This window comes from Fistularia commersonii, chromosome 15 (genome assembly GCF_037954325.1).
Source record: "Fistularia commersonii isolate RoL2024-O1a breed Wild chromosome 15, RoL_Fcom_v1.0, whole genome shotgun sequence".
NCBI classification, from domain to species: Eukaryota; Metazoa; Chordata; class Actinopteri; order Syngnathiformes; family Fistulariidae; genus Fistularia; species Fistularia commersonii.
In genome coordinates this window covers 13,793,454-13,820,268 of record NC_141298.1, presented here as the reverse complement: position 1 = coordinate 13,820,268, position 26,815 = coordinate 13,793,454, and the positions used below count along the sequence as shown (strand labels likewise).

General features: G+C 41.7%; 1 protein-coding gene across 5 annotated transcripts in view; it reads right to left on the bottom strand.

Moving 5' to 3' along the window:
• Positions 1-26,503, bottom strand: part of LOC147226625 (protein Aster-B-like) — a 28,950-nt gene extending 2,447 nt beyond the window's left edge. The window contains exons 1-18 of one of the 5 annotated variants that reach the window (XM_086160528.1): positions 26,361-26,503; positions 17,155-17,398; positions 16,587-16,607; positions 14,802-14,822; positions 9,972-10,056; positions 9,684-9,787; positions 9,484-9,579; positions 9,068-9,148; positions 8,788-8,903; positions 8,165-8,318; positions 7,263-7,443; positions 7,040-7,183; positions 5,333-5,451; positions 4,334-4,476; positions 3,672-3,775; positions 2,359-2,553; positions 2,180-2,267; positions 952-1,059 (exon numbers count right to left, since the gene is read on the bottom strand). In XM_086160528.1, coding sequence (XP_086016654.1) covers positions 952-1,059; positions 2,180-2,267; positions 2,359-2,553; positions 3,672-3,775; positions 4,334-4,476; positions 5,333-5,451; positions 7,040-7,183; positions 7,263-7,443; positions 8,165-8,318; positions 8,788-8,903; positions 9,068-9,148; positions 9,484-9,579; positions 9,684-9,787; positions 9,972-10,056; positions 14,802-14,822; positions 16,587-16,607; positions 17,155-17,398; positions 26,361-26,383 — 2,027 coding nt within the window. In that variant the 5' untranslated portion in view covers positions 26,384-26,503. Of the gene's footprint in view, positions 1-951; positions 1,060-2,179; positions 2,268-2,358; positions 2,554-3,671; positions 3,776-4,333; positions 4,477-5,332; positions 5,452-7,039; positions 7,184-7,262; positions 7,444-8,164; positions 8,319-8,787; positions 8,904-9,067; positions 9,149-9,483; positions 9,580-9,683; positions 9,788-9,971; positions 10,057-10,646; positions 10,889-14,801; positions 14,823-16,586; positions 16,608-17,154; positions 17,399-19,432; positions 19,509-26,360 lie in introns of those variants that run through there. The other 4 variants (XM_086160529.1, XM_086160530.1, XM_086160531.1 and 1 more) reach the window with 4 other exon arrangements.
• Between the last annotated feature and the right edge of the window lie 312 nt (positions 26,504-26,815).

Genomic DNA, 26,815 nt, shown 5'->3' with positions numbered 1-26,815 from the left:
AAGATGTTTGTATTTACGAAAAGATATTTCATTTCAGAAGATTAAAAAACAGTATAATAATAGCAACCAGAAAGTGTTGAGAACGCCACAAAATGCAGAAACCAGTTTCTTTCTCAACAGAGAGTCATTTGTCTTTCCAGTTCGCACGGCCTCAGGGCTTACGGGGAACAAAAGGGTGACGCTTGGATCAGTTCAATACACAACCGTCTCAAAGTGTCTGTGCGCTTAATTTGGAAATGGACAACAACTCTGCTCTGGATGCTTAAATAACTCAGAGAATATGTACCGTTTATCCGAAACAACTTGTTTTGATAAACCCACACAGAGCTAATAACGTGCCTTGAAAATATAGCATGAACGCTAGCTGCTTGACAAAAGATTTGAATCATAAGGGGAGGACTCTGTGAATGACGTCCATTCATCCGTTTCAGACTCATTTAATTTGGACCAAATTCAGCTGTACTTCTTAAAATAAAATAAAAAAATGCAACGAATAATTCATCTTAATTTACAAAAGCAAAGTGTAAAAAGTAATTATGCACATTATACTCGTGTGCTTGTTTTTTTTTTTTTCTCCTCGAATGAATTTAACATCACTGTGTCGTGATTTATGTCAGCGGGTGACGGAGGTAAATCCCACCAGGCAGCAACCACACAAGAGAACAACTCCACCCGGGACAGTGAATGTCTAAACATTATGAACTCTATTTATGGGGCTGTTTTATTAGCCTCTTCCTGTTGTTGCTGCTCATTTAGCCAAAGGTACTTCCACCTTGACAAAGGAGACGTAAAGCCCCCCGGGGGGTGCTTTAAGTGACGCTGCTAATAGTTGGTTTGACTTTTCTGTGTCGGGGTGACAATGATCTACTGCAAAGATTTGTATCACGCAGAATAAACGTACAGGCAAAGAGTTTCTCTGTCTCCTGTTCCGCCTCCGAAACGTGTCGTTACCTGTTTTGCGGCCGCAGCGTCTGCACTGCGATGAGGCTTTGCGTGGTGTACTCCAGCATCCACAGCTTGTAGAACAGCATCATGTTGAGGAACACGAGCAGTATGAGGCTGCCAAGACAGAAGCAGAGATATCAGCACCGCGTCGTCTAATATACGAGTTAACATTATTGAATGGAATGGAGTACCTTATACAGATCCTATGTGAAGCAATAGAAGAGAATGATAGAAAAATGACATTACAACAGATGGCACTGAATCCAAGGATCCAAGCGCATAATAACATCTTCCAGGCGGTTAACACTAAACAAGACACCACTGAATTTAATTTGATTTCAGTATGTTTACAATAAGCTAATGTTCTTTTTTCAGTGTCGATATCTGCAGTGCATGGTCTGCTCAGTGCGGCGGAGACATTAAAATCATTGCGATTGCATAGATTCACCAAAGAATAGAGAATTTTGACGAGTGCACAAAGTTTGAAAATTGACCGTAATTTCCAGACTGTCAGACGCTAGTTTTTTTTTTTTGAACAATGATGAGGCTGATTTATGGAGTTTTTTGGAGCTAACATGCCGCCGAAAAATTTAGCCTCGTCACATCGGACCAATGAAATTACTGTGAAATTCTGAGGCTGTTTAATTCTGATACTAAAGAAGACGACTCTAATGGTTTTCCTGCGCAGGAGGAAGACAAAGATAGCGATCAGCTGGAGTAGGACAAAGCAGGGATAGAAAATGGATGGATGGAAGGACTTTTCCTTGTGTTATTTATGATTTATCTTTTTCATCAGCTGTGTTACAGCGACTGTCCGGAAAAAAGCATTTCGAGTACGTATTTGTGGACGTTACCAGTGTGTATTTAACCAAAGGTTAAAAAAAACATGTTTCTGTGTGACATCTTTCAGTGTAAATATCTCATGTTACAACGTGGACACTTTTACACAAGTGCGGCCTATATATGTACACATATATGCATGTGATGCTTGTTTTCAAGTGTGCTCGATAGTCTGAAAATTATGGTATAATCATATTATTTTCATGCTACATCGAGAGGGAATAGATCAAGTTATTAAATCAACTGTCTGTTTTCATTCACTGATTAATCATTCTGAAATACAGCAGCACGCAGCTACATTGACGTTGAAACTGGGTTTAAAAGAGCCACTTGACTGAGTGGATACATTTGATCGATATATTTAATTTAGAAAAAATAAAGTCGCAGCACTCACACAAAAATGACGAGAAGCAATATTTTGGAGAAGTTGTAAAGTGCAAGGCCTCCTGCAGAGTCAGGGATATGTCTGGTCTGTGTGGAACCTGAGGAGGAGGACAGCATATCCAGTTGATGTAACTATGTTTCATCGTGTTTGGTCTTTGCTGAAGTGACAGCCAAGCTGTCTTTGCTGACCTGCCACATGTTTAATGCGTATTTTCTTCTTGTCGTCAGACGTCGCTATGGAACTCAAGGCTTCCATGTTGTCGCCCGGGCCCAGCTGATGCACCTGCGGCTGTTTCCTGCGGCGACCGGTCCTAAGAGCCTTGGTCTTCGGCGACTGTCTGCTGGGCTCTGTCAACGCCACGTCCAGCTTCTTCAGCTCCAACTCTACACAGTAAGTAAAAAGATCTAATTGTTCAAGAATATCTCAGGTAGCACAGTGGTTAACGCTCACAGCAATGGACCCATCCACAGTCCAAAAACATGCATGAGGTCAGGGGTCGGCGACCTTTACCACTCAAGGAGCCATTTGGACTCGTGTTCCCCGCGGTAAAGAAAACGCCAGGAACCACACAACCCTTTTGAAATTCAAAATGGTTTAGCACACCAATTGGGCGGCACGGTAGCCGAGGGTGTATCCCTGGGATGGGCTCCAGCATCCTCTGCGATCCTGAGTGCAGGATAAGCGGCAAAAGATGGATGGATAAACACGACACGTTTACTTTTTATTTTTTTGCCTTTATGCTCTGTATCAACAAAATATGTATTGCATTTTTTTAAATTAATGAACAGCTGCAGAGAAATCTAAATTACATTTCTGCATGCAGCAAAACATTTTGAACTCAGAAAGAAAAGATGGGTTGAAGGTTACGTTTAAGCAAAATACTCAATGTCTATTTATCCTTGTATTTATGAAAAAAAAAAGAAAAAAAAAAAAAAGCCGAACCTAAATTATCCTCCGGCAGTAAACCAAAAATGCCGTGTGCTATCATCCTTATACTGGCGCGTGCAGTCGCTTATTTAGATGTTACAAGATTGCCATATTCTTCAAATAATTTAAAATTACATTTTAAAAATGAACAAACGAAAATAAATTACATTTTATTTAAATATTTCTGAATTATTTTCAAAAGACACAGGGAGAGGGACGCAGATGGATCCGGAGCTGTGGGTTGCCGACCCCTGACCTCGGTCAATCGTAAATTACCCAAATGTGTCAACGTCAAGTCAACTTTATAAGTCAATATTGCTGTTTGCACATATAGAGCATTTAAATAGCATTACTTTAAGATCCATTGTGCAAAATACCAAAAAAATTTCAATGATTATGTGAATGAGAGAGTGAATGGTTGCACATTGTGTCTATATGTGGCCACGTCATCGATCGGCGACCGGTCCAGGGTGAGCCCAATGACAGTTGGGATAACCTCCAGCCCCTCTGAGTGCAGGATAAGTGGCATGGATGAACGGATAAATAATTTCCCTTTTTATCTTCCGATGCTGACCTAAGTGTCTGAAGTACTCGTCCAGGCCGCTCCAGAAGTTCCTCTCGATGAAACCCTTCACGAGTCCCCAAGGCTGCTTCCTGTAACGGAGCTCGGTTGACACCCTGCGGGTAACGCACAAGAATACACAGTGGCCTTATTCGGCAAGCCGTCCATCAGTCCCGGTAGTCACTCAGCCACATGACTGACATTTGGAGGCAGACGTGCACATCCGCCTCTTTGCACAAAACTGTTTGCCTGAATGCGCAAAAAGATTTCTATCCATTTATCGGGACAAAAGTCTAACTTTATCTTAACCAGCAGACAACAGTGGCGAGACAATATTGCCAACTCAAGCACTTCTCATTCTGCTTCCCTGAAAAAAACCTTGATTAATGAAATAAAGTGATGAAACAAAACAAGTGAATACTAATAAGTTAGTATAGAGGTGATTCAGCTGTTTTGATTATACACCTGAAGAACCATTATAGACATATTAAATGCACTTTTTTAGAGCTTGGGTGACTTTCCTCTGTCAGGCGGTCGGCATATCCTGGCTAAATATGCTGATTCTGAACGCTCCCTTCGGAGCTGCAGTTTCAAAAATAAACTTTTTGGTGTCATTTTTAGCAGAAGATTTATTTTTTTTGGTCATAGAATACATCTTACAATCGATCCCTTACCTCAGCCGACACTTCCTCTTAGTCATTCTGGTCAGCATGTAGCGGTTCAGGGTGTAGAAGTAGTCGTGGTAGGGCACGTCGTGGGCGATCACCTCCGCATCGATGATGTAGCACTCGCTCTCCTGGCTGGCCTTGTACAGGGTCTGAGGCATCAACAGCATCATGTCTGGTCAAACGGCTTTGGAGAGACCTTTCTGTGTTTCCCAATGATGTACCCTTGTTTGTTTGTAAGTGTATATGTATGTGTGTGTGAGAGTGTCTGAAATTTAAGTTGTCTCTCCTTCAGCTGGTTAGCAAACCTCATCGCATTGACATTCGGTATTGATTGGTGCCTCTGTTTTAATAGGTAAAATAAAATAAAATAAAATAAAATAAAATAAAATAAAATAAAATAAGAAAAAAAATCTAAAAAAAAATCTGTGATTCCACAAGCCTGTGTTTATGAATAAAGGCTTCTTTTCAATTTTGGAATGAGAAGGTTTGGATGCTGAGATGCACTAACATCCATTTTCTCCTCCTTCTGAAGGCCAGGTATATATTCATACATCAGATTTGATTTAAGAATAAGAATAAGAATAAGAATAAGAATAAGAATAAGAAGAACTTCATTTATCCCGGAGGAAATTGTTGTGCCAGATTTTCAAGTAAAACATAACAATAATAAATAATTATAGGTAAATAAAATCTTACTTTATTATTATTAAAAAGTAAATAAAAATGTACCCGCCTGTGTTAATTTACCACGCTTCCCCTCTGCCTGAAGGACCACCTGCTAACCTTCACAGTGTTACATCCAAGCTCAGGTTCAGCCGCCCTCCTGTACTTTTCCCCTCTCTTCCCTCTTTGCCTGAGGCTCATTTCTTGTGTCAGAATCTGCATCTTCATTCACCGACAGGAATTTAATTTCATGGACCAATGACTACCCTACTGAGTTTCAAATAAAATTCGAAAGGGAGTCTATTTCATACTTAATGAAGTTCAATGGCCGAATCAACTCACCTGTGTTTCAGTAACCATTGCCGTCTTAGGAGCGAGAGGATTGTTCAGGGCTATGGTGTACATGATCTCCCTGGTCTGGTTACCATCCTGCTCCTTCCTCCATGGGTGGTAAACCACATCTGCAGGCAAACAGTTAAAGTAAAAACAAAACAAAAAAAAAAAAAAAAAAATCAAAATATGGTGCAAGACTGTTATTTTATGCATTTTTCCAGATAATGTAGTGTGTTCATTTGTGCAAAATGTGTGTTTCCTAATGCTGTATATTTCATGTTTGTGTGTTTTAAGAACAATTTTATTATCTATATGGCTTATCCTGCTCTCTGGGCTGAGAGTGGGCGAAAGGCAGAATTCACCATTACACACATATATGGACATACACTCGCTCATTCACATATTTGGTAAATTTAGGGTCTCCAACAAACATACTGCATGTTATTGCACTGCAGGAAACTGCAGAAACCAGAGGAAACCCACGCAGTCTTCTTTTCCTTTTCCTTTCAGCTTTCCTCTTCAGAGGTCGCCACAGCCAATCAACCTCCTCCAACTAACCCAGTTCTCCGTATCCACATCTCTCACACCAACTGACTTCACGTCTTCTTTCACTACACCCATAAATCTTCTCTTTGGTCTTCCTTCTTCCTCTGTACACGACCGAACCATCTCCTTCTGGCCTCTCAGACTTTATCTCCAACACCTGCACAGACATGCGGGGACTCCTCACAGAAAGGTCCCTGAAGGAATTGAACCAAGGACTTTCTTCCTGTGAGGTGGAAGGGCTAATCACTAGGCTACCGTGCTGCCCCGTTTCAGGGAACTGTGTAATCTTATATGAATATTTGTTTGACCTGACTTTTACAGGAAAGAGGCATGAGCATGAATTCAGCACAAACTACAAGTACCAACCAGACATACCATCAAGGTATCACAGCACAAGTACACGCCTCCTGAATGGGGAAAGGGCGTAAACCAGGGGTCCTCAAAACTTTTCCCTTCCCGGGGGCCGGGCCACTTCGTAACAAAAAGTGTGATGATCGCAGAGGTGTCTAAACGTCAACATTTATTGTTTTCCAGAAAGCCACATATAACCAAAAATTAACCCTTTCTGGGATCTTGAAAAATCAGAAAATAAATAACATTATTAATGATATAAATTACACTATTTATTAGATAAATAATAACCTTTTCACAGAAAAAAAGACCAAGGAACTTTAACTTTCTTGTAAACACAACTGTTTGCAGCTCTCTTATAACAAATTCACTGTGAAAACCAGAAAGCAAGCAGGTTATGAAACCCAACTGATACCAAGACCTACCAAGTTAAATACCCTGCATTGTGAATCTATTTTTCTCTAACCTAATCTTTTTGCCATTATTCCTTGTTATTTGACAAAGGTGTGTCCGGGATTCTTTTTTTTTTGAGGGAGGGGTTTCAGATGAGGCACAGACTGCAGAAGGGTGGAATAGAATGTTACGTTCTATGCATGTATAAGTCAAAAATATGTGGCCAGAATAAAAGAAAAAATCATAATGCATCTCTGGTTCAGAGGCCGGGCAAAATGTGGAGGCGGGCCAAATCCGGCCCCCGGGCCGTAGTTTGGGGACCACTGGTGTAAACAATTAAGGGACTAATGACGGGAAAGCAGGTGCGGGCAATCGACAGTACAATATGGCGACAGAAAGGACGTGAAAGAGTGATGATGGAATTACCTGAGAACCTCCTCTGCTCTTGGAAGTCCCTCATGAACTCTGACTCGGCAAACAGTAAGTTGTACAGCTTGTCCACGCCGAACTTGTAGACCCCGTTGATGTACTGCTTGCCGCTCAGGTCCTCGTGAAAAGCTTGCACCTCGCCTGCACAGATGCATTGCAAATGTTTGTTTCTGTATTTTTGTACGTGCGTTGTCGGATCGCTTGTTTCTGTGGCACGTGCCTTCGTCGTGCGTCTCCGATGAGTCGCTGAGCTCAGTGGGCAGGTCGTCGTGGTCGTCGGGCGAAGGCGAGGGTTCCTGGTTGCTGTGTGTGCTGCTGCGCCTCTCGGGTAGAGGGAGGCTGAGGAGATCTGTGGCGAGAAGTGGAGCGGGTACGTCCTCTGCAGGGGGGAGCTCATCGTGCTGGATTAGACAGAGCCAAAGAAATGAAAAATATGTAAAAGTAAAATATGATGAAGGAAAAGCACTTCATTCAAATTTTTTTTTTTTTTAATTTATCAATTTATATCAAGTTATTTCAAGTTGATGTAAAGCACTTCATTCATTTTATTTACCATTTTATTTATATATATATATATATATATATATATATATATATATATATATATCATAATAGTAATAATAATTATCATTATTTATTTTTCTGTTCAGTCCTGAGATGGTTATTTGGTTGAGTGGTCACTTCTGACTTCCGACTACTGGTACTTTGGATCTTCAGTGACTGAATTGCCCTTTTTGTAGCAAGTAGAAAGTCGCTTTGGATAAAAGTGTCTGCCAAATGACTGTATTGTAATCTGATTTTTTTTTTTTTTTGTAATTCAATCATCCTTCTGAGTTTCTCATGCGTGGTTGCAGGCAACCTCGTTCTACACTTCTCTCAATCATGGCTGTTGTCGGGGAGGGGAGATTTGCGGTGTCTCCCTTTTAGGCGATCAAGCCATCGCTTCTTGGGACGTCCATGGTTCAGTGTCCATTGGGGACTCGGCTGAGGCCGGATCCACGGACGTCCCAAGAAGCGATCGCTTAACTGCCTTGTTTTTGTGAATAGGCATCTGATATTCTAGATATTTGTATTGAAATTGTACTTGTAGCCTTGTTTGAAAACCTGATTGTCGCCACTCACAGGGATTGTGGAGTCAGTGCTCGGCAACTCCGGGAGAGTGCTGTTGGGTAAGGCTTTGTGGGACAGGACGGGGCTGCTCTCAGGCTTGGCGAGGGCGGAGCTGGTGTCGTTGTTGTGGTCCTGGTTGTCCTCGATGGGTATCTCCTCGCAGTACCTGCACCACGGAGATGGACAGCAGCTGTAGGTCAAGGTTACCAGCTTGCTGCACACTGCCCGCACTGGGCTGCACTCATGCATGAGAGATGATGGGCACGGCATCGAGAATCTGATTTGAGTCCCTTTATCAGATTTTGAAATATGATTTTGTTCAATTCAATACGGCAATTTATGTGGCTCTTTGATTGCTCCAGGGTGAACCCCGCGTTTTGCGCAATGACAGCTCCAGTCCAAATGCAGGATAAGCATTAAAGATCATTCAATTCTTTATAAAAGCTTTGAAGAGAAACAATCATTTTGTCATAAATGAATCAATTCTCCCTGTTAATAGTGATGTGATGCAAATAATGCCAATAATCCAAATTTAAAAACACCCCATATCCAATAGCAGGACAAAGTGAATTATACAATGGAAGGTATGATGGATAGACTTTGGCTGAGCTTTTACCGCCGAGCTTTAAACTCACCCCATTGTGCTGAAGTCATCATCGGGGGGGACGTAGTCCTCATCGTCGCTGGTTAAACCGAGCTCGTTCCCGTAACATTGGTGGACAAAATGCCACAGCTCTTTTGGACATAAAGGCTGAATGAATGGAGATATTGAAGGTCAAATGTGTGGTATTTGATGCTGGAGAACTGGAAAATAACCCTTTGATTCTAGGAATGGGCATCTTAAGGCGGCGACAAATGAACAGACTTTCAGTTTTAAGGACTGTAAATGTTTAGTATTAAACGCTGAGGTGTCACCTTTTCTAAGAGTGCGTTCTGCCATAGTCGGAACATCATCATGTACGTCCGGTCCCTTGCTCCAAAAGAGGTGAAAAAGTGCTAAAAGGGAAATGCAGTGAAGAATCTGATACAGTTAAATCGGTCGCTTCAGAATCTTTGCTGTCTTGCTTCTCATGCGGTATTTCTTGATGAGTGAAGTCAGCTGAGATAGAGGTCTGAAGCTCCAGACAATGACAAATCCTCAAGTCTATCTGGTGTACAATCTAGATAAATTCTATCTGCAATGTCCCTGGTTATCCCAACCAGAGCTTGTCATGTCACTACTACGGTTCTAGTTGTTCGATAACAAAATCCACATTTGAAGGACCCTCTTAAACTAAGTTGTCCGGTTACTGTACTCTCTAGCAATATACCGCTTATAGAAAAACGCCTACCTTCTCATTGTCGGTGCACAGCTGGATGGCATTGGGGATGAGGCGCGCCGTCTTCTCCTTGGTCATGGTGCAGATGTCTTTTAGTCGTACCACCAACTTCAGGTAAACAATCAGATTGAGATCGGTCACAGACTGAAAACCGTTTTATTGTGTTGCTCTGTCAAGAGGACAACATTTCCCAGTTGGCTCATTATACTCACGAGGGTCTCCCATCGGAAGATGTTGCTGTAGAAACATATCCAATTCTCAGAGAGGTAGAGGCGTCCCTGCAGGAGAATATCCCGCTGCAGGGCACAAGAATAGTCTGCAAGAGGTTAAAGATCAAGGAATGACCTTTTTGTCTGAGAGTAATGCAAACATCTTTGTTCATTCCGGAATCAATCCCGTGATGGGCCCTCAAATTGAAGGGTCTATGAGAAATGACGACCTCCTCAAGGAACCAGCAGTCATTTTTATTTATCGTAAGATGAACCTCGGCTCAGACTCACCCACGATGAGACGCTCAGTGTCTGGCAGCTGCTTGAAAAGCTTCCTGAAGTCCTCATTTCGCTGCTTGTAGGTGGGACTCAATACCTTTTTGGGGTGCATAACAAAAATAAGGTTTGTAAATTTGCAAATGATACATTGTTTTTTGACAAAGCACTTTTATTTTTTTGACTATTTTCACTTGCTGTTCTGATTGGCACAACAGACACTCGTGACTCGTTTTAACGGCCACAAGTAGACGTAGCGTTGAGTTGCCTGTGTCACATGATGTAATGAAAAATTGCGGGAGGTAGTAACAGGAAATGAGTGACTGCACGCCGCAGCTTATTCAAACTAAACATAAGCGGTGGACGATAAACAGTTAAAAATGTCTTCTTAGAACGGGACTGAAAGTTATGAGGACTCTGGAGAATACGGAAATTAATTCTCTGTAGAGGGGCGGGGTATGAATGCAATCCACAGGCGGACCTCCAAGTTTGCCAACAATTTTCTCTTCTGCGTTGCGGGAGCACCAACATCGGCCGTGCCAGAGTCCCGACAAGATGCTTGTAAGGATGGAACTGCCGCCTGCACCTTTTTACAGTTCACGCACGGCGGATTGCACAACCGAATAAATTGTGCAATCTGTGTTTTGACCGAAAAAAAATGACACCCAATCTATTGATAGAGGGACTTACGGCGGGGACCAGCTCTGTGTCCCAGTCACATAGCTGCCACTTGGACGGCTCCCTTAAATCCCGTTCGTAGTTTGCTTCAGTGTTTGGCTTTAATTTTTGCGGTATCATCATTGTTCTTCTTATCCCGGGAGATGTGTTAATCCGTGTACAAGGATGTAGTAGTCCTTCCCTTTCAGTGAGCGTCACAAGTATCCAATCCAGCCATCAGTTCACACACATATCTAGATAGTTTTTTGGAAATGCCCACACTTTTAGTAGATCATAACCTGTAGTTTAGATCGCTCAAAAATCCCAAAGCGATTCAGAGCAACGCATCCAGGCATGGTTAAGTCGGTAACATCCAACTGACCAGAGACTCAGCGGTTGGGTAGGCGGTGTCAAATTAACTTGTCATCAGGCAGATGGTTGTCTGTCCGTGGAGCGTTGCGCTGTAAATCTCATTCTTCTGATCACATTTCCCAGTAGCAGCTCGACTCAAAGCGTGAGGGGGGGGGGGATACTTCCCCTGCATCGGTTAGTCCACAGTGACAGTCATGTTGTTCCAAATAATGCTCTTGATAGACTTCTTTTTTGGGGGGGCAAAAAATCAGGTTAGACCAGATCACTATGTGGCCAAATAATTCCAATAAACCTCCTCTGACTATGTTGTGTGACAAACTCTCTGTTTGGGAGGAGCCAGCGTGAGTGTGTTTTTGTGTTTGAGAGTAAGAAGAGAGAGAGAGAGCAGAGGGGGAGGGAGGTCCGAGGAGAGTTTGGGTTCACTACAGTTCATTGGGCGTGTGTGTGTGTGTGTGTGTGATATTTTTGCTCCAGTCTCTGCATATTCTCCATAACTTTCTTGCCTACCTTCTCTGACTGGCCACTTTGGCCGGTCAGAGAAACGAGCCGAGGAATCCTCCGCGGAATATTCACATCATTCTGGGGCCGTCATCGAAACGCTATAATTTCCTTAAGCCGACGTGTAATGACTCAAATAACTAATTGGCTCTGCAGTAAGTTGTTATTGAACCCACCCACTGCTTTTCCTGGAAACACAGACCGTGTGTGTGTGTGTGTGTGTGGACCCTTTTTAAACCAAACCGCACTTTCAAAGTCACAATCTGCCCCTTTGATTGGAAAGGATGTTAATATATGTTTGAATGATGTTGCTGTTGTTGTGCTTTTTTTTTTTTTTTTTTTTTTCGCTGGCCAAATTTACTGGATTGATTTTTAGATCTGTTTTTCTGTAGAATCGGATCACTAACATGCAGAAAAGCCTGTTAGGCGGGAATCGGAAAAGAGTCCCACATGGAATCTGGTACCAAACAAGGGTGGTTGAATTGACCAGTGAAACCCTTGCTAATTAGAAATGTTTTCTCACATCCAGTGAAGGTCTAAAACACTATTCGGTTCAGATGTCCAAAAGTTTACTTTAACTTAATTCTCTCCAAGGAATCAACAGGAATACCAGTCCAACTGGTATATCCTTAAACAAAGTTCTTACGTTCAGTATTGTTAAACAGTTACTGTAGTTCCGGTCTATGAGCCGCTACGCATTTTTATGTTCCAAACTCTTTGAACACTGCGGCTTAAACAATGATGTGCCCAATTTATGGATTTTTTTTTGTTAGGTTTTTCTTTTTTTTTGGGCTAATGAGCTTCATGCCGGCAAAATGTTTAGCCTCATCTCATCGGACCAATGAAATTACCGTGAAATTCTGAGGCTGTTCAATTCCAACACTGAAGAACACTACTTTAATGGTTTTAGTGTGCAGGATGAAGATGAAGATAGCGATCAGCTGGAGCAGGACAAAGCAGGGATAGAAAATGGATGGAATTTTCCTTATTTATTAATCTTTTTCATAAGCTGTGTTACAGGGACTGTTCAGGGAAAAAAAGCATTTCCAGCACATACAGGACTGTCTCAGAAAATCAGAATATTGTGATAAAGTTCTTTATCTTCTGTAATGCAATTACAAAAACCAAAATATCATACATTCTTGATTCATTACAAATCAACTGAAATATTGCAAGCCTTTTATTATTTTAATATTGCTGATTATGGCTTACATCTTAAGAAAACTCAAAAATCCTATCTCAAAATATCAGAATATCATGAAAAAGTAATTGTTGTTTTGTTGCATTAGAGAAGATAAAGAACTTTATCACAATATTTTAATTTTCTGAGACAGTCCTGTAGTTGTAGATGTTAGGGGTATGCATTTAATTAAGTTATCACACGCTTCAGCATGGACACCTGTATCCTACAGTCGTGAATGTGTCCCATCCAACAGGTGCTCTGCATGAACCTTAGCCTCCATCTCTACATGTTGAGTTTGTTTGGCCTAAAGAAGCAATGAGTTGCACAAGAGCAAAGCCCTTGTTCCAAATTTGACTCCGAACCCAACACGGTAGCGGCGGCCATTGAGCGGGCTGAGTGCGTTTGACATATGTGGAGTTCGTGCCTTCATAATGCCCATAAAAAATAATCCCAAAAGGGTGGTGGGGAATGTTTAGAAGCCACAACAAGGTGATCGCAAATAGAAAAAAAAAAACCTCACTCGCTTGACTCTCACGGGAAACGAAACAATCACGTGCTCTCTGCCGTGTAACGCCGGGTATGATTTACAGGTCATCTGGACAATGCCTCTTTTTGTACCGTCTTCTTTTTTTTTTTTTTTTTCTGGTGAGGCCGTCACACGCGGAGTGAAATGTGACACCGGCTTTGAAACAAAATCTCATTACGCTCGCAGTTCCAGCGCTGGGATGGACAGATGCAACCCACACATTTCAGATTCACACACAGTTTTGACCCCCGCCTTTTGTGTTTCATCTGGGAGAAAGGCTGCGAGGAATGTATTGCGCAACTTTTTTTTCCTTTTTATCCGGCACACATCGATATTCCTTTTTGCCGATCGGCTTGGGCTGCAATTCAATTCTGTGAGGAACCCCTTTCTTTGTTGGGTTTGCATGTTCTGCCCCTTGTCTGTGTGTGTTTCTTCCCACAATCCAAAAACATGCATGGGGTTCAATGGAGATCCTAAATTGCCCAAATGAGTGACTGGTTGTACGGCCCTGTAACCGACCGGTCCAAGGTCGAGCCCCACTTCTTGCCCAGTCACAGCTGGGATAGGCCACAGTGCCCTCGTGACCTTGATTGCGGGATAAAGGTCATAGATGGCGAATGAATGAGCATCCGTGAACTGCAATTTTTATTGTGCTTCTGGCCAGTGCGCTCAAGCTCTGTGGTGTTTCTAGGCTAACTTAATAATCATATCGGAAGGAAATAGAGCAACCATTGTATCTGTCTTATTTTTATATATACACTGCTCAAAAAAATAAAGGGAACACTTAAACACATCCTAGATCTAAATGAATGAAATATTCTTATGAAATACTTTGCTCTGTACACAGTTGAATGTGCTGACAACAAAATCACACAAAAATGATCAATGGAAATCAATTGTATCAACCCATGGAGGTCTGATTAGGAATCACACTCAAAATTAAAGTGTAAAAACAAACTCCAGGCTGATCCAACTTTGATGTAATGTCCTTAAAACAAGTCAAAATGAATCTGTGTTGCTTCCTGAGTGAACACTATGATTTCACAGAAGTGTGATTGACTTGGAGTTACATTGTGTTGTTCAAGTGTTCCCTTTATTTTTTTGAGCAGTATATATTTTTTTTATTTTAGCCAGTCTATTTCCCAATAACTTTTGTCCTGCTGCAGAAACTCACTTTTTTTTAATTTAGGAAAACACATTTTCCACTAGATGGCAGCAAAGCTCCTCCACCAGAAAGGCAGACCACGCTGACATTTTGATTGAGAGTACTTGATCAAACTAAAATTAAGGGGACTCATTAAAAAAGGATGGAGGGTTAGTTGTAACTTTGCTTTTTTCATCACTTAAAATATCTTTAAAAAGGATTCATGCCGCTGTTCGAGCTAAATCCCATTAACCTACTTCATGTCTCCGGTAATAATATTTATAGCGGAAAATTCCGTCCCACTCCATCTTTTTGGACTTCAATATATTTAGTTCTCCACGTCTCGTCATTGCTCCATGGGTGCATAATATTGGCACTCGCTGCTTTATGAATGGAAGGGGAAAAATGTGCAGGAAGAAACCATTGTTTATATAAAATGGGGATAAAAAGAAGATATGAACTTACATTATACCAGCTCTGACTTTTCTGTTTTTCATCGTGTGTGGCCGGCAGGCAGAGCGCGCAGAGAGAGGACAAAAGAAATAAACATTATTTAATCAACAGAACAACTGAACACTCATTTTCAGTGAAGGCAAAAAAAAAAAGAAAATGATTTGAAAGGTCAGTTTTTTTAGTTTGTGACATTGATATGGTTGAAGATCTTGAATTACTCTGCAATGATGTAAAAGGCCGCGATATGTGATGTAACCTCAAGTGGGGATTCATTCAGAAAGAAGACGTCTTCACAAAATCAACTGTCCGTACATTCTATGTATGGACATGCATGCATTCAGGAGGTCTGAGCGCAGCGTCTAAATTGGTCTTTTTGGCACTCAAATCCATCGAAGTCTGCTCTTTTAAGCAATTCAGCTCTAGTTTTACTTTGACAGGACACCTTTCACATTTTTGTCTGTTAGCCCCTGTACAAGCAGTGGATTTGAAATAGCAGTGGAAACACAAAATGCTCAGGAGAGCCGTCAATTTCAACATGCCGCATGGCCAGCTTTGACTGGCTTTTTTTCTTATTCTGTGCCAAATTGAGCAGACAAAACTTCTTTATGTGGAGTCAACCTTTTATTTATTTATTTATCTAAAAAAAAAACAAGTATCGAGTAGCAAAGAAAATTACCGCATTTATTTTCTGAAATCCAGCCATATCTTGATCACGTTAAACATCTTTCACATCTAAATGAACCATCGGAAAAGCCTTTTTGGTTCATGGACTATATATTTGGGATGGATGACGCCTTGATTTTAATCTATAGAACTATGGTTAATGGTTAATAGCTGGATCCTCGAATAGCTTATTCTCCCGCGTCTTGAGAGTAATCTTAGGCCTGTGCAGAATATATTTGGGTTACTTTCGTCAAACCAGAAAGGATCTCGGCCACAAACAAGCACTGACTCATGGCCGTGAGTCAGGAGTCTCAGCGTGGAGTGACAGCTCCAGATTCCACATTTCTCTCATGAAAAGAGGCTTTAAAAAAAAAAAAAAAAAAGATAAAACAAACAAACCTACGACTTCTAAATAGTTACAGTCCCATTCCAGTTGAATTTAAGCAATGTAAATTTTAAAAATATTGCATGTTTTACTTCATTTAGAGGCTGAGATTGCAAACTTTCAAACCCGCTGTGGTGACATACAGAGGCAAAGTGACAAAACTGTGATGCAGCAAGAACGCTGATAGACTCTCTATGTGAGCTCTTCCTATAATAGCTTAGCACTTGATGTGGGTTTTTATGTGTGTGTTTTTTTAAATTGAATTTATTTTTTAATTTTCCAATTTCCAGATCTGTATTAAACAATTAGGAAAGAGCCGACCATCGATTACCAGAGCCATATTATTATTTTTTTCTTCGTAAAGAAAAATTCATGCCTTTTGCTTTAAAGGTAAAAAGGTACGACAACCATTTCACCCCTTTCTTTTTAGTTGCTGTATTTTTTTTTTTTTTTGCCTCCTAGTACATTTATTTTTGATCATTATTACTTAATGGACTAGATTTTCTTATCAAACAAAATATGCAACAGTTTACAATTAAATGGCTGCTAATGATGTGAAATGAATGAGTATAAAAAGATTAAATGTGACTACATATGGAAGCTGTAGCCATTGTCTATTAAATCAAAGGTGGCGGTAAATTCACACAAACAAACTTTAGGTTGCTGACTATGGGAGGAGAGAAGTTTTAGTGGCTTGGCCAGACAATAATAAGGTCCAAAACAAAGTTCCAGAGAAGAATGATGCTTACTTTAGTATGGCGCTTGTGAGACTATTGCATGCATGAGAAGGAAAGAAAGACATACAGTCAAAACAAAACGCACAAAGTAATGAAATTACAGTTATTCATTTTCAGTTGAAAATGTAGAGAAAAGAAACATGTTTTTTTTTTTTTTTTCTTTTTTTTTTTTTTTAAGTTTCTTTAAGAAGCAGACGACAATACTGGCATGGGATGGAGTCAAATGAGTTAAAGATGTGACAAAGCAGAGTCGACAGTCTAAACCCCCCCGCTTGGCTTCAGATACACAAATAGAGCCCAACATTTGTTTCCTTTTACATGCACAATCATTTTCAAGAGTATATTCTTAGTTAAGAGATTTGAATGTGTTTGGACAGAGTCTGGAGTTAAATTGCACATGCTGCCATCTGAAATTGTCCAACCTACTTGTTACAACCTTCGAAAAAAAGTACAGTGTCTCCCAGAGGGATCGTCCTGGTTTGCCGGTGTGTGTTTTCCCACCTCGAGGGATTTGGCTGCAATTCCCCCCCCCCCAGTGGGCACGCTCGTGCCTGACGGCGGAGTCTGCCCGTCCGCTCACCTTGGAGTTCTTGCCTCCGCTGCGGGCGCTGTTTGGGTGAACCGACTGGGAGTTGCTGCGTTGGTGCTGCGATGCCTGCAGCTGCTCGGGGGTGTTGGGGGAGCGGTCCGGAGGCTGCTCCGTCGTGCTCTTCTCCACCATGTTGCAGTCGGCCTCGGGGCTCAGCCGGGGCGTGGACGAGCTGGAGCGCCTTCGCAAGACTGGTGAGCAGGCAGGTGTGCTTCGGTTTGAATTTGTGGCAGTACTGTGAAATAGGAAAAAAAAAAAAAAAGCTTAAACAGTATCCGTTTTTGATTTATTAATCTAAACTTATCAGCTGATGACCAACCTATTTGTGACATCACAGCATTCATTTTATCTGAATCGTAAAATATAAGCTTTTGCAACATTTGTGTGTGTGTTGTAGTTTTTTTTTTTTAAGGGTGAGTTTCATTCATAACTTTGTAAAAATGTATAGACTTTTCAGCAGATTTTATTTATTTTTTAAATCATCAAAAAATGTTGACACCAAACACTGATTTCATTTACAGAATAAGGATGTAAAAAGGTCTCTTCTGTCTATCACCTTAAACGTTGTCTCACTGGCCTTTGGACACAGTGTGTTGTAATAGAATACAAAAATGGTAGTAGTTGGTACAGAGAAGAGAATGATGCGGGATTATATGTATTACACAAGCCTACGCTTTTGTATGCCTGCGTATTAGATCTGTTTTTAAATATAAACCCTTCTTGTATGATGAGGTCCTTTCTCAAACTTCAAACTGCTTTTTAAACACTGCACAGGTGGAAACATCAGAATGAGGAAATATAGGGTAAAGCGTATCAATGATAAGCGCCTATTGATGTCACGTTTATAACCGGTTTTGTCTTTGTGTAATTTGAGTTATAGATATGCATGCGTTTGGGGAATTTTTTACTTGACTTGATACATGACACTGGTGGCGCTGATGGTGGGGTGCACGGCAATAATATAAAATACTGTGCTTGGAGAAGTGATCAAATGGATAAAATCACAACCTTGAGGCTCATGATTTAACTCGGCTTACGGGACACAAACACAATCTGGATGAAATTTGACACTTGATATACAGGAATCATATTTTAAAAGCAAAACTTTAGTTTTGAACCGTAGCTACGAAGCTGCCTGGCGGTTCAGCGTCTGGCTCGAGAGCACTTTGACACCTTGTCTGCTGCTTTTACCTGCGACCTTCTGAGCCGGCGTGCTCTCTATCTGCAGAGCACTGCGGGCCCTGAGTCTCACTTCAAGGCAAATGTGAGAAGGTTTTAGAGCGATAAGTTATTGCGATGTTCCCATGTTGAGTTTGTGGTGAAAAGAAAGTCAGGAGTGAATCTAATCCCAGATCAGTGTGGAAACCAACCCCACTGTGCTGCATTTTATCAGTCAATCTCAGCTGGTCTTGCGATCATAAATACATACAAGGCGTAATAAAAAGCAAAACTAAACCTTCTAGTCATCGCAAAGGGGTTTTATTGGCAGAAAGCTATGCGATAGCATGATGATACCCCAAAATTTCCAAAAGCTCATCTGCCAGACATTAAACCTACTTCTCTGGCTTTTAACACTGCATTTTATTTTGAAACGGAGGGGGGTGGATAGACACACACGAGATGAAGTTGTCCAAGATGGCGGATGTTCTGCAGCGCATGCGGATTCATTTAGCGTTTCTTTTTTTTTGGGGGGGGGGGTTGATTCGGATCATACAGGGACCATCACTCCCCACCCACCCTGTCTGTCTTGTCAGCCTTCGGTCAAGGCTAGGATTACAGAGCCGGCGGCAAACCAAATGGGTCAGCCTGGCCCTCCTGTCACTCCACACATTAATACATCAATACTCTGTATCCCCCGTGATGTGTTATTGGTAAAAGCTCACTGTCACTACCATTTGATGGTTTTACGTCATTGGGAGCAGCAGCAGCTAACCAGCAACTTTGGGAAAAAAAAGACAAATATGCAAAATGTTCACGGTTTTCATTTAGTATCCAAAACCCATGAAAGTGGACAACTGCAATTATGCTATCTATTCAAACATTTGCTGTAGAGCAGATATCACATGCCAAGAAGACATCAGACACGGGGTGGCAACACGGTGATCATGCATCCTGGTGGAGCAATGATGCATCGACCCAGGCTGATGCATCGGATGCAGCAGACATGGTTGGATGCAAAAATGGTGCAAGGTGAGTTCGTCGTCCCACGCAAACATGCAGACGCTGTGAGAACAGGGTGACAGAGATGGGAAAGGAGGTACAAACCAACCTGGCAGCCATAGAAGACCTCAGCCCACATCAGCAGACTCAACCTGCTTCATTATCCACTCATTCAGACAGCAGGAAAAGAGGAGGAGACAAGGAAACAGAGAGAAGAGGAGGAGGAGGAGGAGGAGGAGGAGGAGGAGGCGTAAGGGATTGCCTCTGAGAAATCCCTGTCAAAGAGTCCGTGCACAGATGTCAGAGAAACGCAGTGACCAAGGTGTCACGCGTGTCCCATGATTCCCCTCTTTATTCTGACCTAGTCTTATTCTCCCCCCCCCCGGATGATTCATGAGCTCTTGTTGCTGCAACCCCCCCCTCGCATCCGTGCACGCCCCCCCTTGTTGGACGGCGTCGTGATTGGCTGGCGAGGCAGAGCGGCTGCACCATCACGCGCAGACAGACACTCCCCCGCCTCGCTTTTTCATGAGAGTCATGAATGAAAGCGGTGACGTTGTTTAACCCTCACAGTCACACCATGTGCCCGGCCCCTCCCCTTTAAACAGACCGCGCAGATACTTTGACACATTCGCTGCTGCTAATCTGGGCACGCATGAAAACACACACACACATACTCACACACACACACTGCTTTGTGCATGAACGTCTCATTTACAGATATAAATCTAATCTTCACAAGGGTTTATTTCTGATTAGCAACATTACACCCCATCGTCCTACTTTTCATGCAAATCCAATAACGATATTATTCTTCCTTTTTTTCAGTTTTCTTCAGTGACGATAATTTAAGTTTATGATTTTTGGTTTGGCCGGTAAATTGACAGTGTGACCTTTCACGGATAGAAAGTGTATATTATTTTCACATATACAAAGGTGGTAGCCCAACGTGCTAAATCACAAACGTGCTTCAATGATTGAAATCGTTTTCATCTGGAAATGTGTGGCATCAAACCAATATGATTATCAATAAGAAATGCAACGGCAGGAACTGAGCAAAGTTAAAGGTGATTGCCAAAAAAAGCAATTTTTGTTTTAGGTAAGATTGAAGTATCAGAGTTAATTTCACATTATTTACAATACCCTTACGCTTCGGTGACTATCGAGCACACAGCAGAAAAACGATATATTAATAGGCTTCATAGGGGACCCTCTGGGAAGCTCGAGTGTCAGAGCGTTTGCATTTATTTATTTATTCATTCTTCTTCCTCCTCTAACCCTTCCACACGTGAGGCGACGCTTTATCGATCCGTGAGATTCGAGAAGACACAAGTGTGAAATTCGAGACCAAGACGTCAGAGGTTTTACCCATACGGAGTCCACGGGAATCTCAGCATCGTGTAATTCAACTCTGTTGGCTCGTCATCGGTCGATTATCCACTCCGTCTATCCGTTTATCTATCTGGGCTCCCTATCGGTCTATACGGCGATGGATGGATAGATAGATACTCTAACAATCCACAGCTGGGGTTTAGGGAGTTATTGTGGCTTGTTCTCAATAGGGATGATAATTACCAGAAACCAATAGTGGTTTTCGATTTAACATTAATGTGTTTTTAAGTGCTAACGTTAAAAGGATGCTGCTTTCAATTTCTGCTTCCATTTCACAAGCATATGTTATTCGCTGTGGTCATTTTAAGTGACGTTCGTTTTTGAAAGCCGTTAAAAGAACTTTTATTCTTTGCAAATAAAAATCAGTGCACTACTTTTATATATTATGTTCAAGCTCAGCATCCTGGTGTGAGATGCACCGCAGCGGCCGCAAATAGAAAAAGGATCCAGTGACCTCCATCTGACCTGAGATCTCAGCGGATGCTCTTGGGTTGTGCAGCAAAGTCAAGGCTTCAATGTAATTCTCCCCACTGCACATGTTTAAAATTGAAGTATGTGCTTTGCGGCAAACATAAAGCGTATTATTTGCTGACACATTACACAGATCTATTATGCAGAATTCCCAGAATTTTTCCTTTCTTACTTAATCTTGCACATCATTTTCCTGCATTTCTTCAAACCCTGCTACATAGTCAGCGGAGTAACCCAGATTCCTTACCTCCCCCCGGGACGGGTCCCTATGATATGGCCTGAGATAGTAGCAGCCAATTGAAATGCTCCATGCAGCAAATCGCAGGGTCTCACTGGCGAGTTGTGTGAGATCCAGCGGGGAGGAGGGTAGAGTCAGTGGAAATTATGAAAATATGGGTAGTTTTTTTTGCTGCCGCTGGCATGAGGTATATTCCGAATCTCCTCTATCGTTCTGTTTATTGCAACGTGACAAAAGATGCCGAGGGGTGGAGGGTGAAAGCGCAGCGCCGAATGTGCTTCATCCTGATTGCATCCAAATGATTCTGAATTCTTCACCTATTTTTCTTATATAAAATAATTCATTGTAATAATGCAATGCTTTTTCTTGCTATAGTTGATCTGTTAAAGACGCTGACGGCACAAAGTTCGGTATCTGTTATCGATTGCCAATGAACTCGACCAGGGGTCGGGAACCTACAGCTAGCGGGCTGGATGTGGCTCTTTTGATGACTGCGGATAAGTCTTAGCTGACATTTCTTAACATAGTGAGTAATAAATGATTCCTCTTATATCCATACAGTTATTTTATTTTGCACCTGTTAAGGGTTGCAGATGGCTGAAGTCAATCCCAGTTGTAATTCGGGGTACGGGAGGGTCTGACTTCAAAAGTCTTATTAGCTAATTTAGCCAAATGGCAGCTAACAGAGCAAACCCTTCTGACAAGGAGGATTACGAAAAGAGAAAGATGACGAGTACCGTACGTTTCAACAGGAATGGACGGAGATTGTAGATGTTATCGATGAAATGGTGAAATATAAAGCAACACTTCGAGACATGCCATTTGCTTCGAAATATTCGGTGGGGGACAGCAGGCAGAAAGCATGCTAAGAGCTACTATGCAGGGTGCGAGCCAGACAGAGAGACCAGCATTCAGCTAGCTTTGCTGGTTCTTTAGCGATAGCGAGGAACGGAAAGCCATTCATCACAGATGAATAAATGAAGCTTAACCTCACTACGTACCAACCAGAATGCAAAACCATCAGAAAAACCATCGCGTCAATGGTAAGAGGTATATTTTTTATCAACCAATATATCAACATAATTAAAAAGAAGAATTTAATTTGTACTGAAGCTGTTGCTCTTTCTTGAAAATTCACATTCTGGGCTGTTTGCCAGTCAATTGCAGAGCCACGTACAAAGACAGACAACATTCGCTCACTCATTTGAGGCAATTTTTCCCCATTTTTTTTTTTCAAATTAACCCGCTGCGTGTTTTTGGACCGCAGGAGGAAACCTGAGGACGCGGAGAAAACTCACACAGACCAGGCGAGGACATGCAAACCCCACACAGAAAAGGTCTTGGTGCTGTGAGGCCGATGCGCCAACCAATGCACCATTCCTAGTTGTATTCAGTGTTAAAAAATATTATATGGCTCTTGCTAAAATATATTTTAAAATATGTGTATTTCATGGCTCTCTCAGCCAAAATGGTTCCCGACCCCTGGACTAAACACATGTAGCAGTTAGTGACCAAAAAGAAAAGAGCTACAGTTTCTGCAACAGAGATCTGGATATGTGTGGTTCTTTTATTGTATTCATATTCAATCAGGGGTCCCCAAACTTTTTCCTGCGAGGGCCAAATAACTTTTCCCTTCTCTGACGGGGGGTCGGGCCAGCTTGTAACAAAAAGTGTGATGATCGCAAAGGTGTCTAAACGTCAACATTCATTGTTTTCCAGAAAGCCACACATAACCAAAAATTAACCCTTTCTGGGATCTTGAAAAATCAGAAAATAAATAACATTACTAATGATATAAATTACACTATTTATAAAATAAATAATAACCTTTTCACAGAAAAAAAGACCAAGGAACTTTAACTTTCTTGTAGACACAACTGTTTGCAGCTCTCTCATAACAAATTCACTGTGAAAACCAGAAAGCAAGCAGGTTATGAAACTCAACTTATACCAACACCTACCAAGATAAATACACCTACCAGGTTAAATACCCTGCATTCTGAATCTATTTTTCTCTTACCTAATGTTTTCGCCATTATTCTGTGTTATTTGACAGGGGTGTGTCCAGGATTTTTTTTTTTTTTTTTTTTTTGAGGGAGGGGTTTCAGATGAGGCACAGACTGTAGAAGGGTGGACTAGAATGTTACATTCTATACATGTACCAGTCACAATTACGTGGCCTGAATTAAAAAAAAAATCATAATGCATCTCTGGTATTGTTCAGGGGCCGGGCAAAATGTGGAGGTGGGCCGTATCCGGCCCCCGGGCCGTAGTTTGGGGACCACTGATATAGATGAATAATGCATAGCTCATATGCTAGGATATTTAAACAGAGAGCCAAGCAAATGCATGATATTTTGGTAATAATAACAAACGAGCTTCTGATATTCTGACTACTGCAGAAGAGTAAATTACGCTACCCATGCCTTCGTTGAGCTCCGGCTACCAAGATAGGAACTTTCATTTCTGCATCTGAAAGCCGCGCAGCTTTCGGTGAACACTTATTGGATTTACGGCCGTGCTGTTGGATTCTTGCGTTCGTGTTACACCGAGGAGCGCCGTCACAAAACGATGCGTAATCCATAAAAATCTAGGGATGTGTCGCTCTACTCGACACTTCAGCCTCCCAGTGACTTTTAGTTTAGATAATGCTGCCAAAACTTTGGATAAGAGGATAAAAGAGATGGTTACTGCCCCTTTGGGACACACGCTGGGAACCGTGAGTTCCCATGTGTGTTTCATCGACACCTCACAGCAGTTTAAGGAGAGAACTCAGGAAATAAGGTCTCACAAGGAATGAAAACGGGGAAGAGAAGTTCTGCCGGTGAGAAGCACGGTGGAGGAAGTAAGACCCGGAGACAAAGTGGGGATGACACACGACGGGACGTGCACGTGGGAGAAAGGCCTCCGAACAGCAGAGAGCAGAAAGAAAAGCTCTCCCTCAGCGGGGGAGTTGGTGACATGTAGAAGTTAGTTTTAGCGAAAGTCATGTGGAAAAAAATTCAGCTTCTTTCTGAATTCAGTTGTTTGGGCCACCGCTGTGGACTTCTTTTTGACACTGTTCTTAATACGCATTTATTCTTAGGTTGCTCAGGTCTAATTTTGTGCAGTCTTAATAAGGAGAGCTAAAGGTGTGATGATGAACGCTGATCTCAGAGGATGTTCTCCTAATTATGCAAAATTGGAATTTTGCCACATTCTGATGCTTCCCGGACAAAAATGCTGGTGTTGTTATGTTATGAAATAGTTGGTTCAGTACACAATTTATTGCTGTGAGCAGTAAAGTAAGAGCCTAAAAGAATGATTAATGATAATCTAACTTAATTCATTTATTAATCATCAAAAAATATTTATTTATTTTAATTATATACATTTCTTAGCATTAAAAAAGCTGATTAAAATTGTACTGTCCATGTAGACCGAAGAAAAAGAAATGACGGCTTTGACAATTTTCAAAGGTTTGTTTGCTGAGGAGTAACAAAACATGGGAAGTTTAAATCTTCAAGTAAACTCAGTCTAAAGAATCTGCAGAGGACCTAAAAAAACATATTTTTAACAAATTCTTAATCACAGATTTGCATATTATATGTGGGGAAAAAAAGAAAGGGGCTGCACGAGGTGGGCAAGCTGTCATAGATGCTTCTGTCATTTCTTTTATTTTTTTTTATGTACATTTATTCCTAATAGGAATAGGAAAAGTAAAGTAATCTTGCTATTTGTGAGCTACTATCATTTGATGACGGTACACTGGTCAGTTCATCTCTCCAGAGACTGTTGAGAGCATGAAATCACTCATTCGTTCGTGCAGCGGGGGATGTTTGCACAGCTGCTCTGCAGCCCCATGGATGGTCCGTTTTAGAGGACCATATTGCGACTAAGAGCTGTTTCAGGTCACTATTCCGGTGTACGTTTAACGTTATATCGCATTCTACTGGGCGGGCAACGAGCTGATTTAAATAGAAATATCATTCCAAGTTTGTTGGCGAATTAAGACGGGAAATGCTTCCAAATTTGTGGGTCAGTCATCTCCTACCTACTTAGGTCACCCCCTGCTGGTTATTTGCAAGAATGCAGCTCCCAATGCTACTTGAGCATTGACGCTGCTTTCCAAAGCGGTACGGGTTTCCTTTGGAGTTCCTTGATCAGGGATTTACTAAAATAGGTATCATTTGGAGGTTGACCCTGTTTTTTTTTTTGTGGAGAAAGTTATTCTGTGTTAAGTCAGAACTTGGCACGCGTGTCTCCGGGTGATTGCAGCTGCAGCTCCGGCCAACACATTACCAAAAGGGCAAAGGATTAAGGCTGTGTGTTGGAGGCAGTGCGGTATTTGTAAAAAGCTGGTCAGTTGTATTGAGGTTATGCAGCTGTTCCAGTATCTCCGACTGATTTCACTACATGTGAACTAACATACTGTTACTGCATTTTGTTGTAAAAATGTGACCTATTTTGATTTGATCTACCTTGAGAAAATCCCAAAAAATCATCTAATCAGACCATTTTTGATCCTTATTAGATATTGGTTGAAGCCTGGCCAATATGAATCAGTGAATATTTCATATTTCTTTTTTTTTCACATTCAATCCATTATTATCTTTACTTTTACTGTTTGTGGCACATGTTGCTGTATTTGCATTTTATCCAAGTAGTCCAGGGGTTGCAGGAAACAGATTTGTATCTTTCACTCTAGGAACCGACTGACACTTTGAACAGATCAGAATTCCGAGTACCTGCGACTCTGCTGAAGAGGTCAGGAGGCTCCTAGACTACGTTGCAATTATTTTAAAGCACAATTCAGAGTAAAAAGCAACCTTTTACAAATTCCATCAGGCCACAGGCACTACAACAAGTTAAAAAAAAAACCTCAAATCTTTTATTAACTGCGTGGTAAAATGTTGCGTGTGCCTGTGGTTTGCAGAGGAAGCATCAGAAACCTTACCAGGTAAGCTTAAAGCCTTTCATCAGTGCAGAAAGCGCTGTCCGGCAGCCATCTCCGGGTCATTGCCAGCTGTTCAGCGATGAATGCAGAGAGGCCAAGGCTAAACCCGGGGCAGGAGGCCCAGCAGCAGAGCCCAAAGAAGGGGCCGGATTCAACAGAAGATGCCCAGATGGCAAAAGCACAACCCTGCTATAGCTTCAGCGCGCAGCCTCATTGCGCGGCTTTCAGTCTCATCTGCGTGTGAGAGCTGAGCATGGACTTATGTATGTGCAGGCTTTGCGCATGTCCCTGTGCCTGAGGTGTGTGTGTGTGTGTGTGTGTGTGTGTGTGTGTGTGTGTGTGTGTGTGTGTGTGTGTGTGTGTGTGTGTGTGTGTGTGTGTGTGTGTGTGTGTGTGTGTGTGTGTGTGTGTGTGTGTGTGTGTGTGGATGCAGCAGTGTCTCTAACCGGCGTACG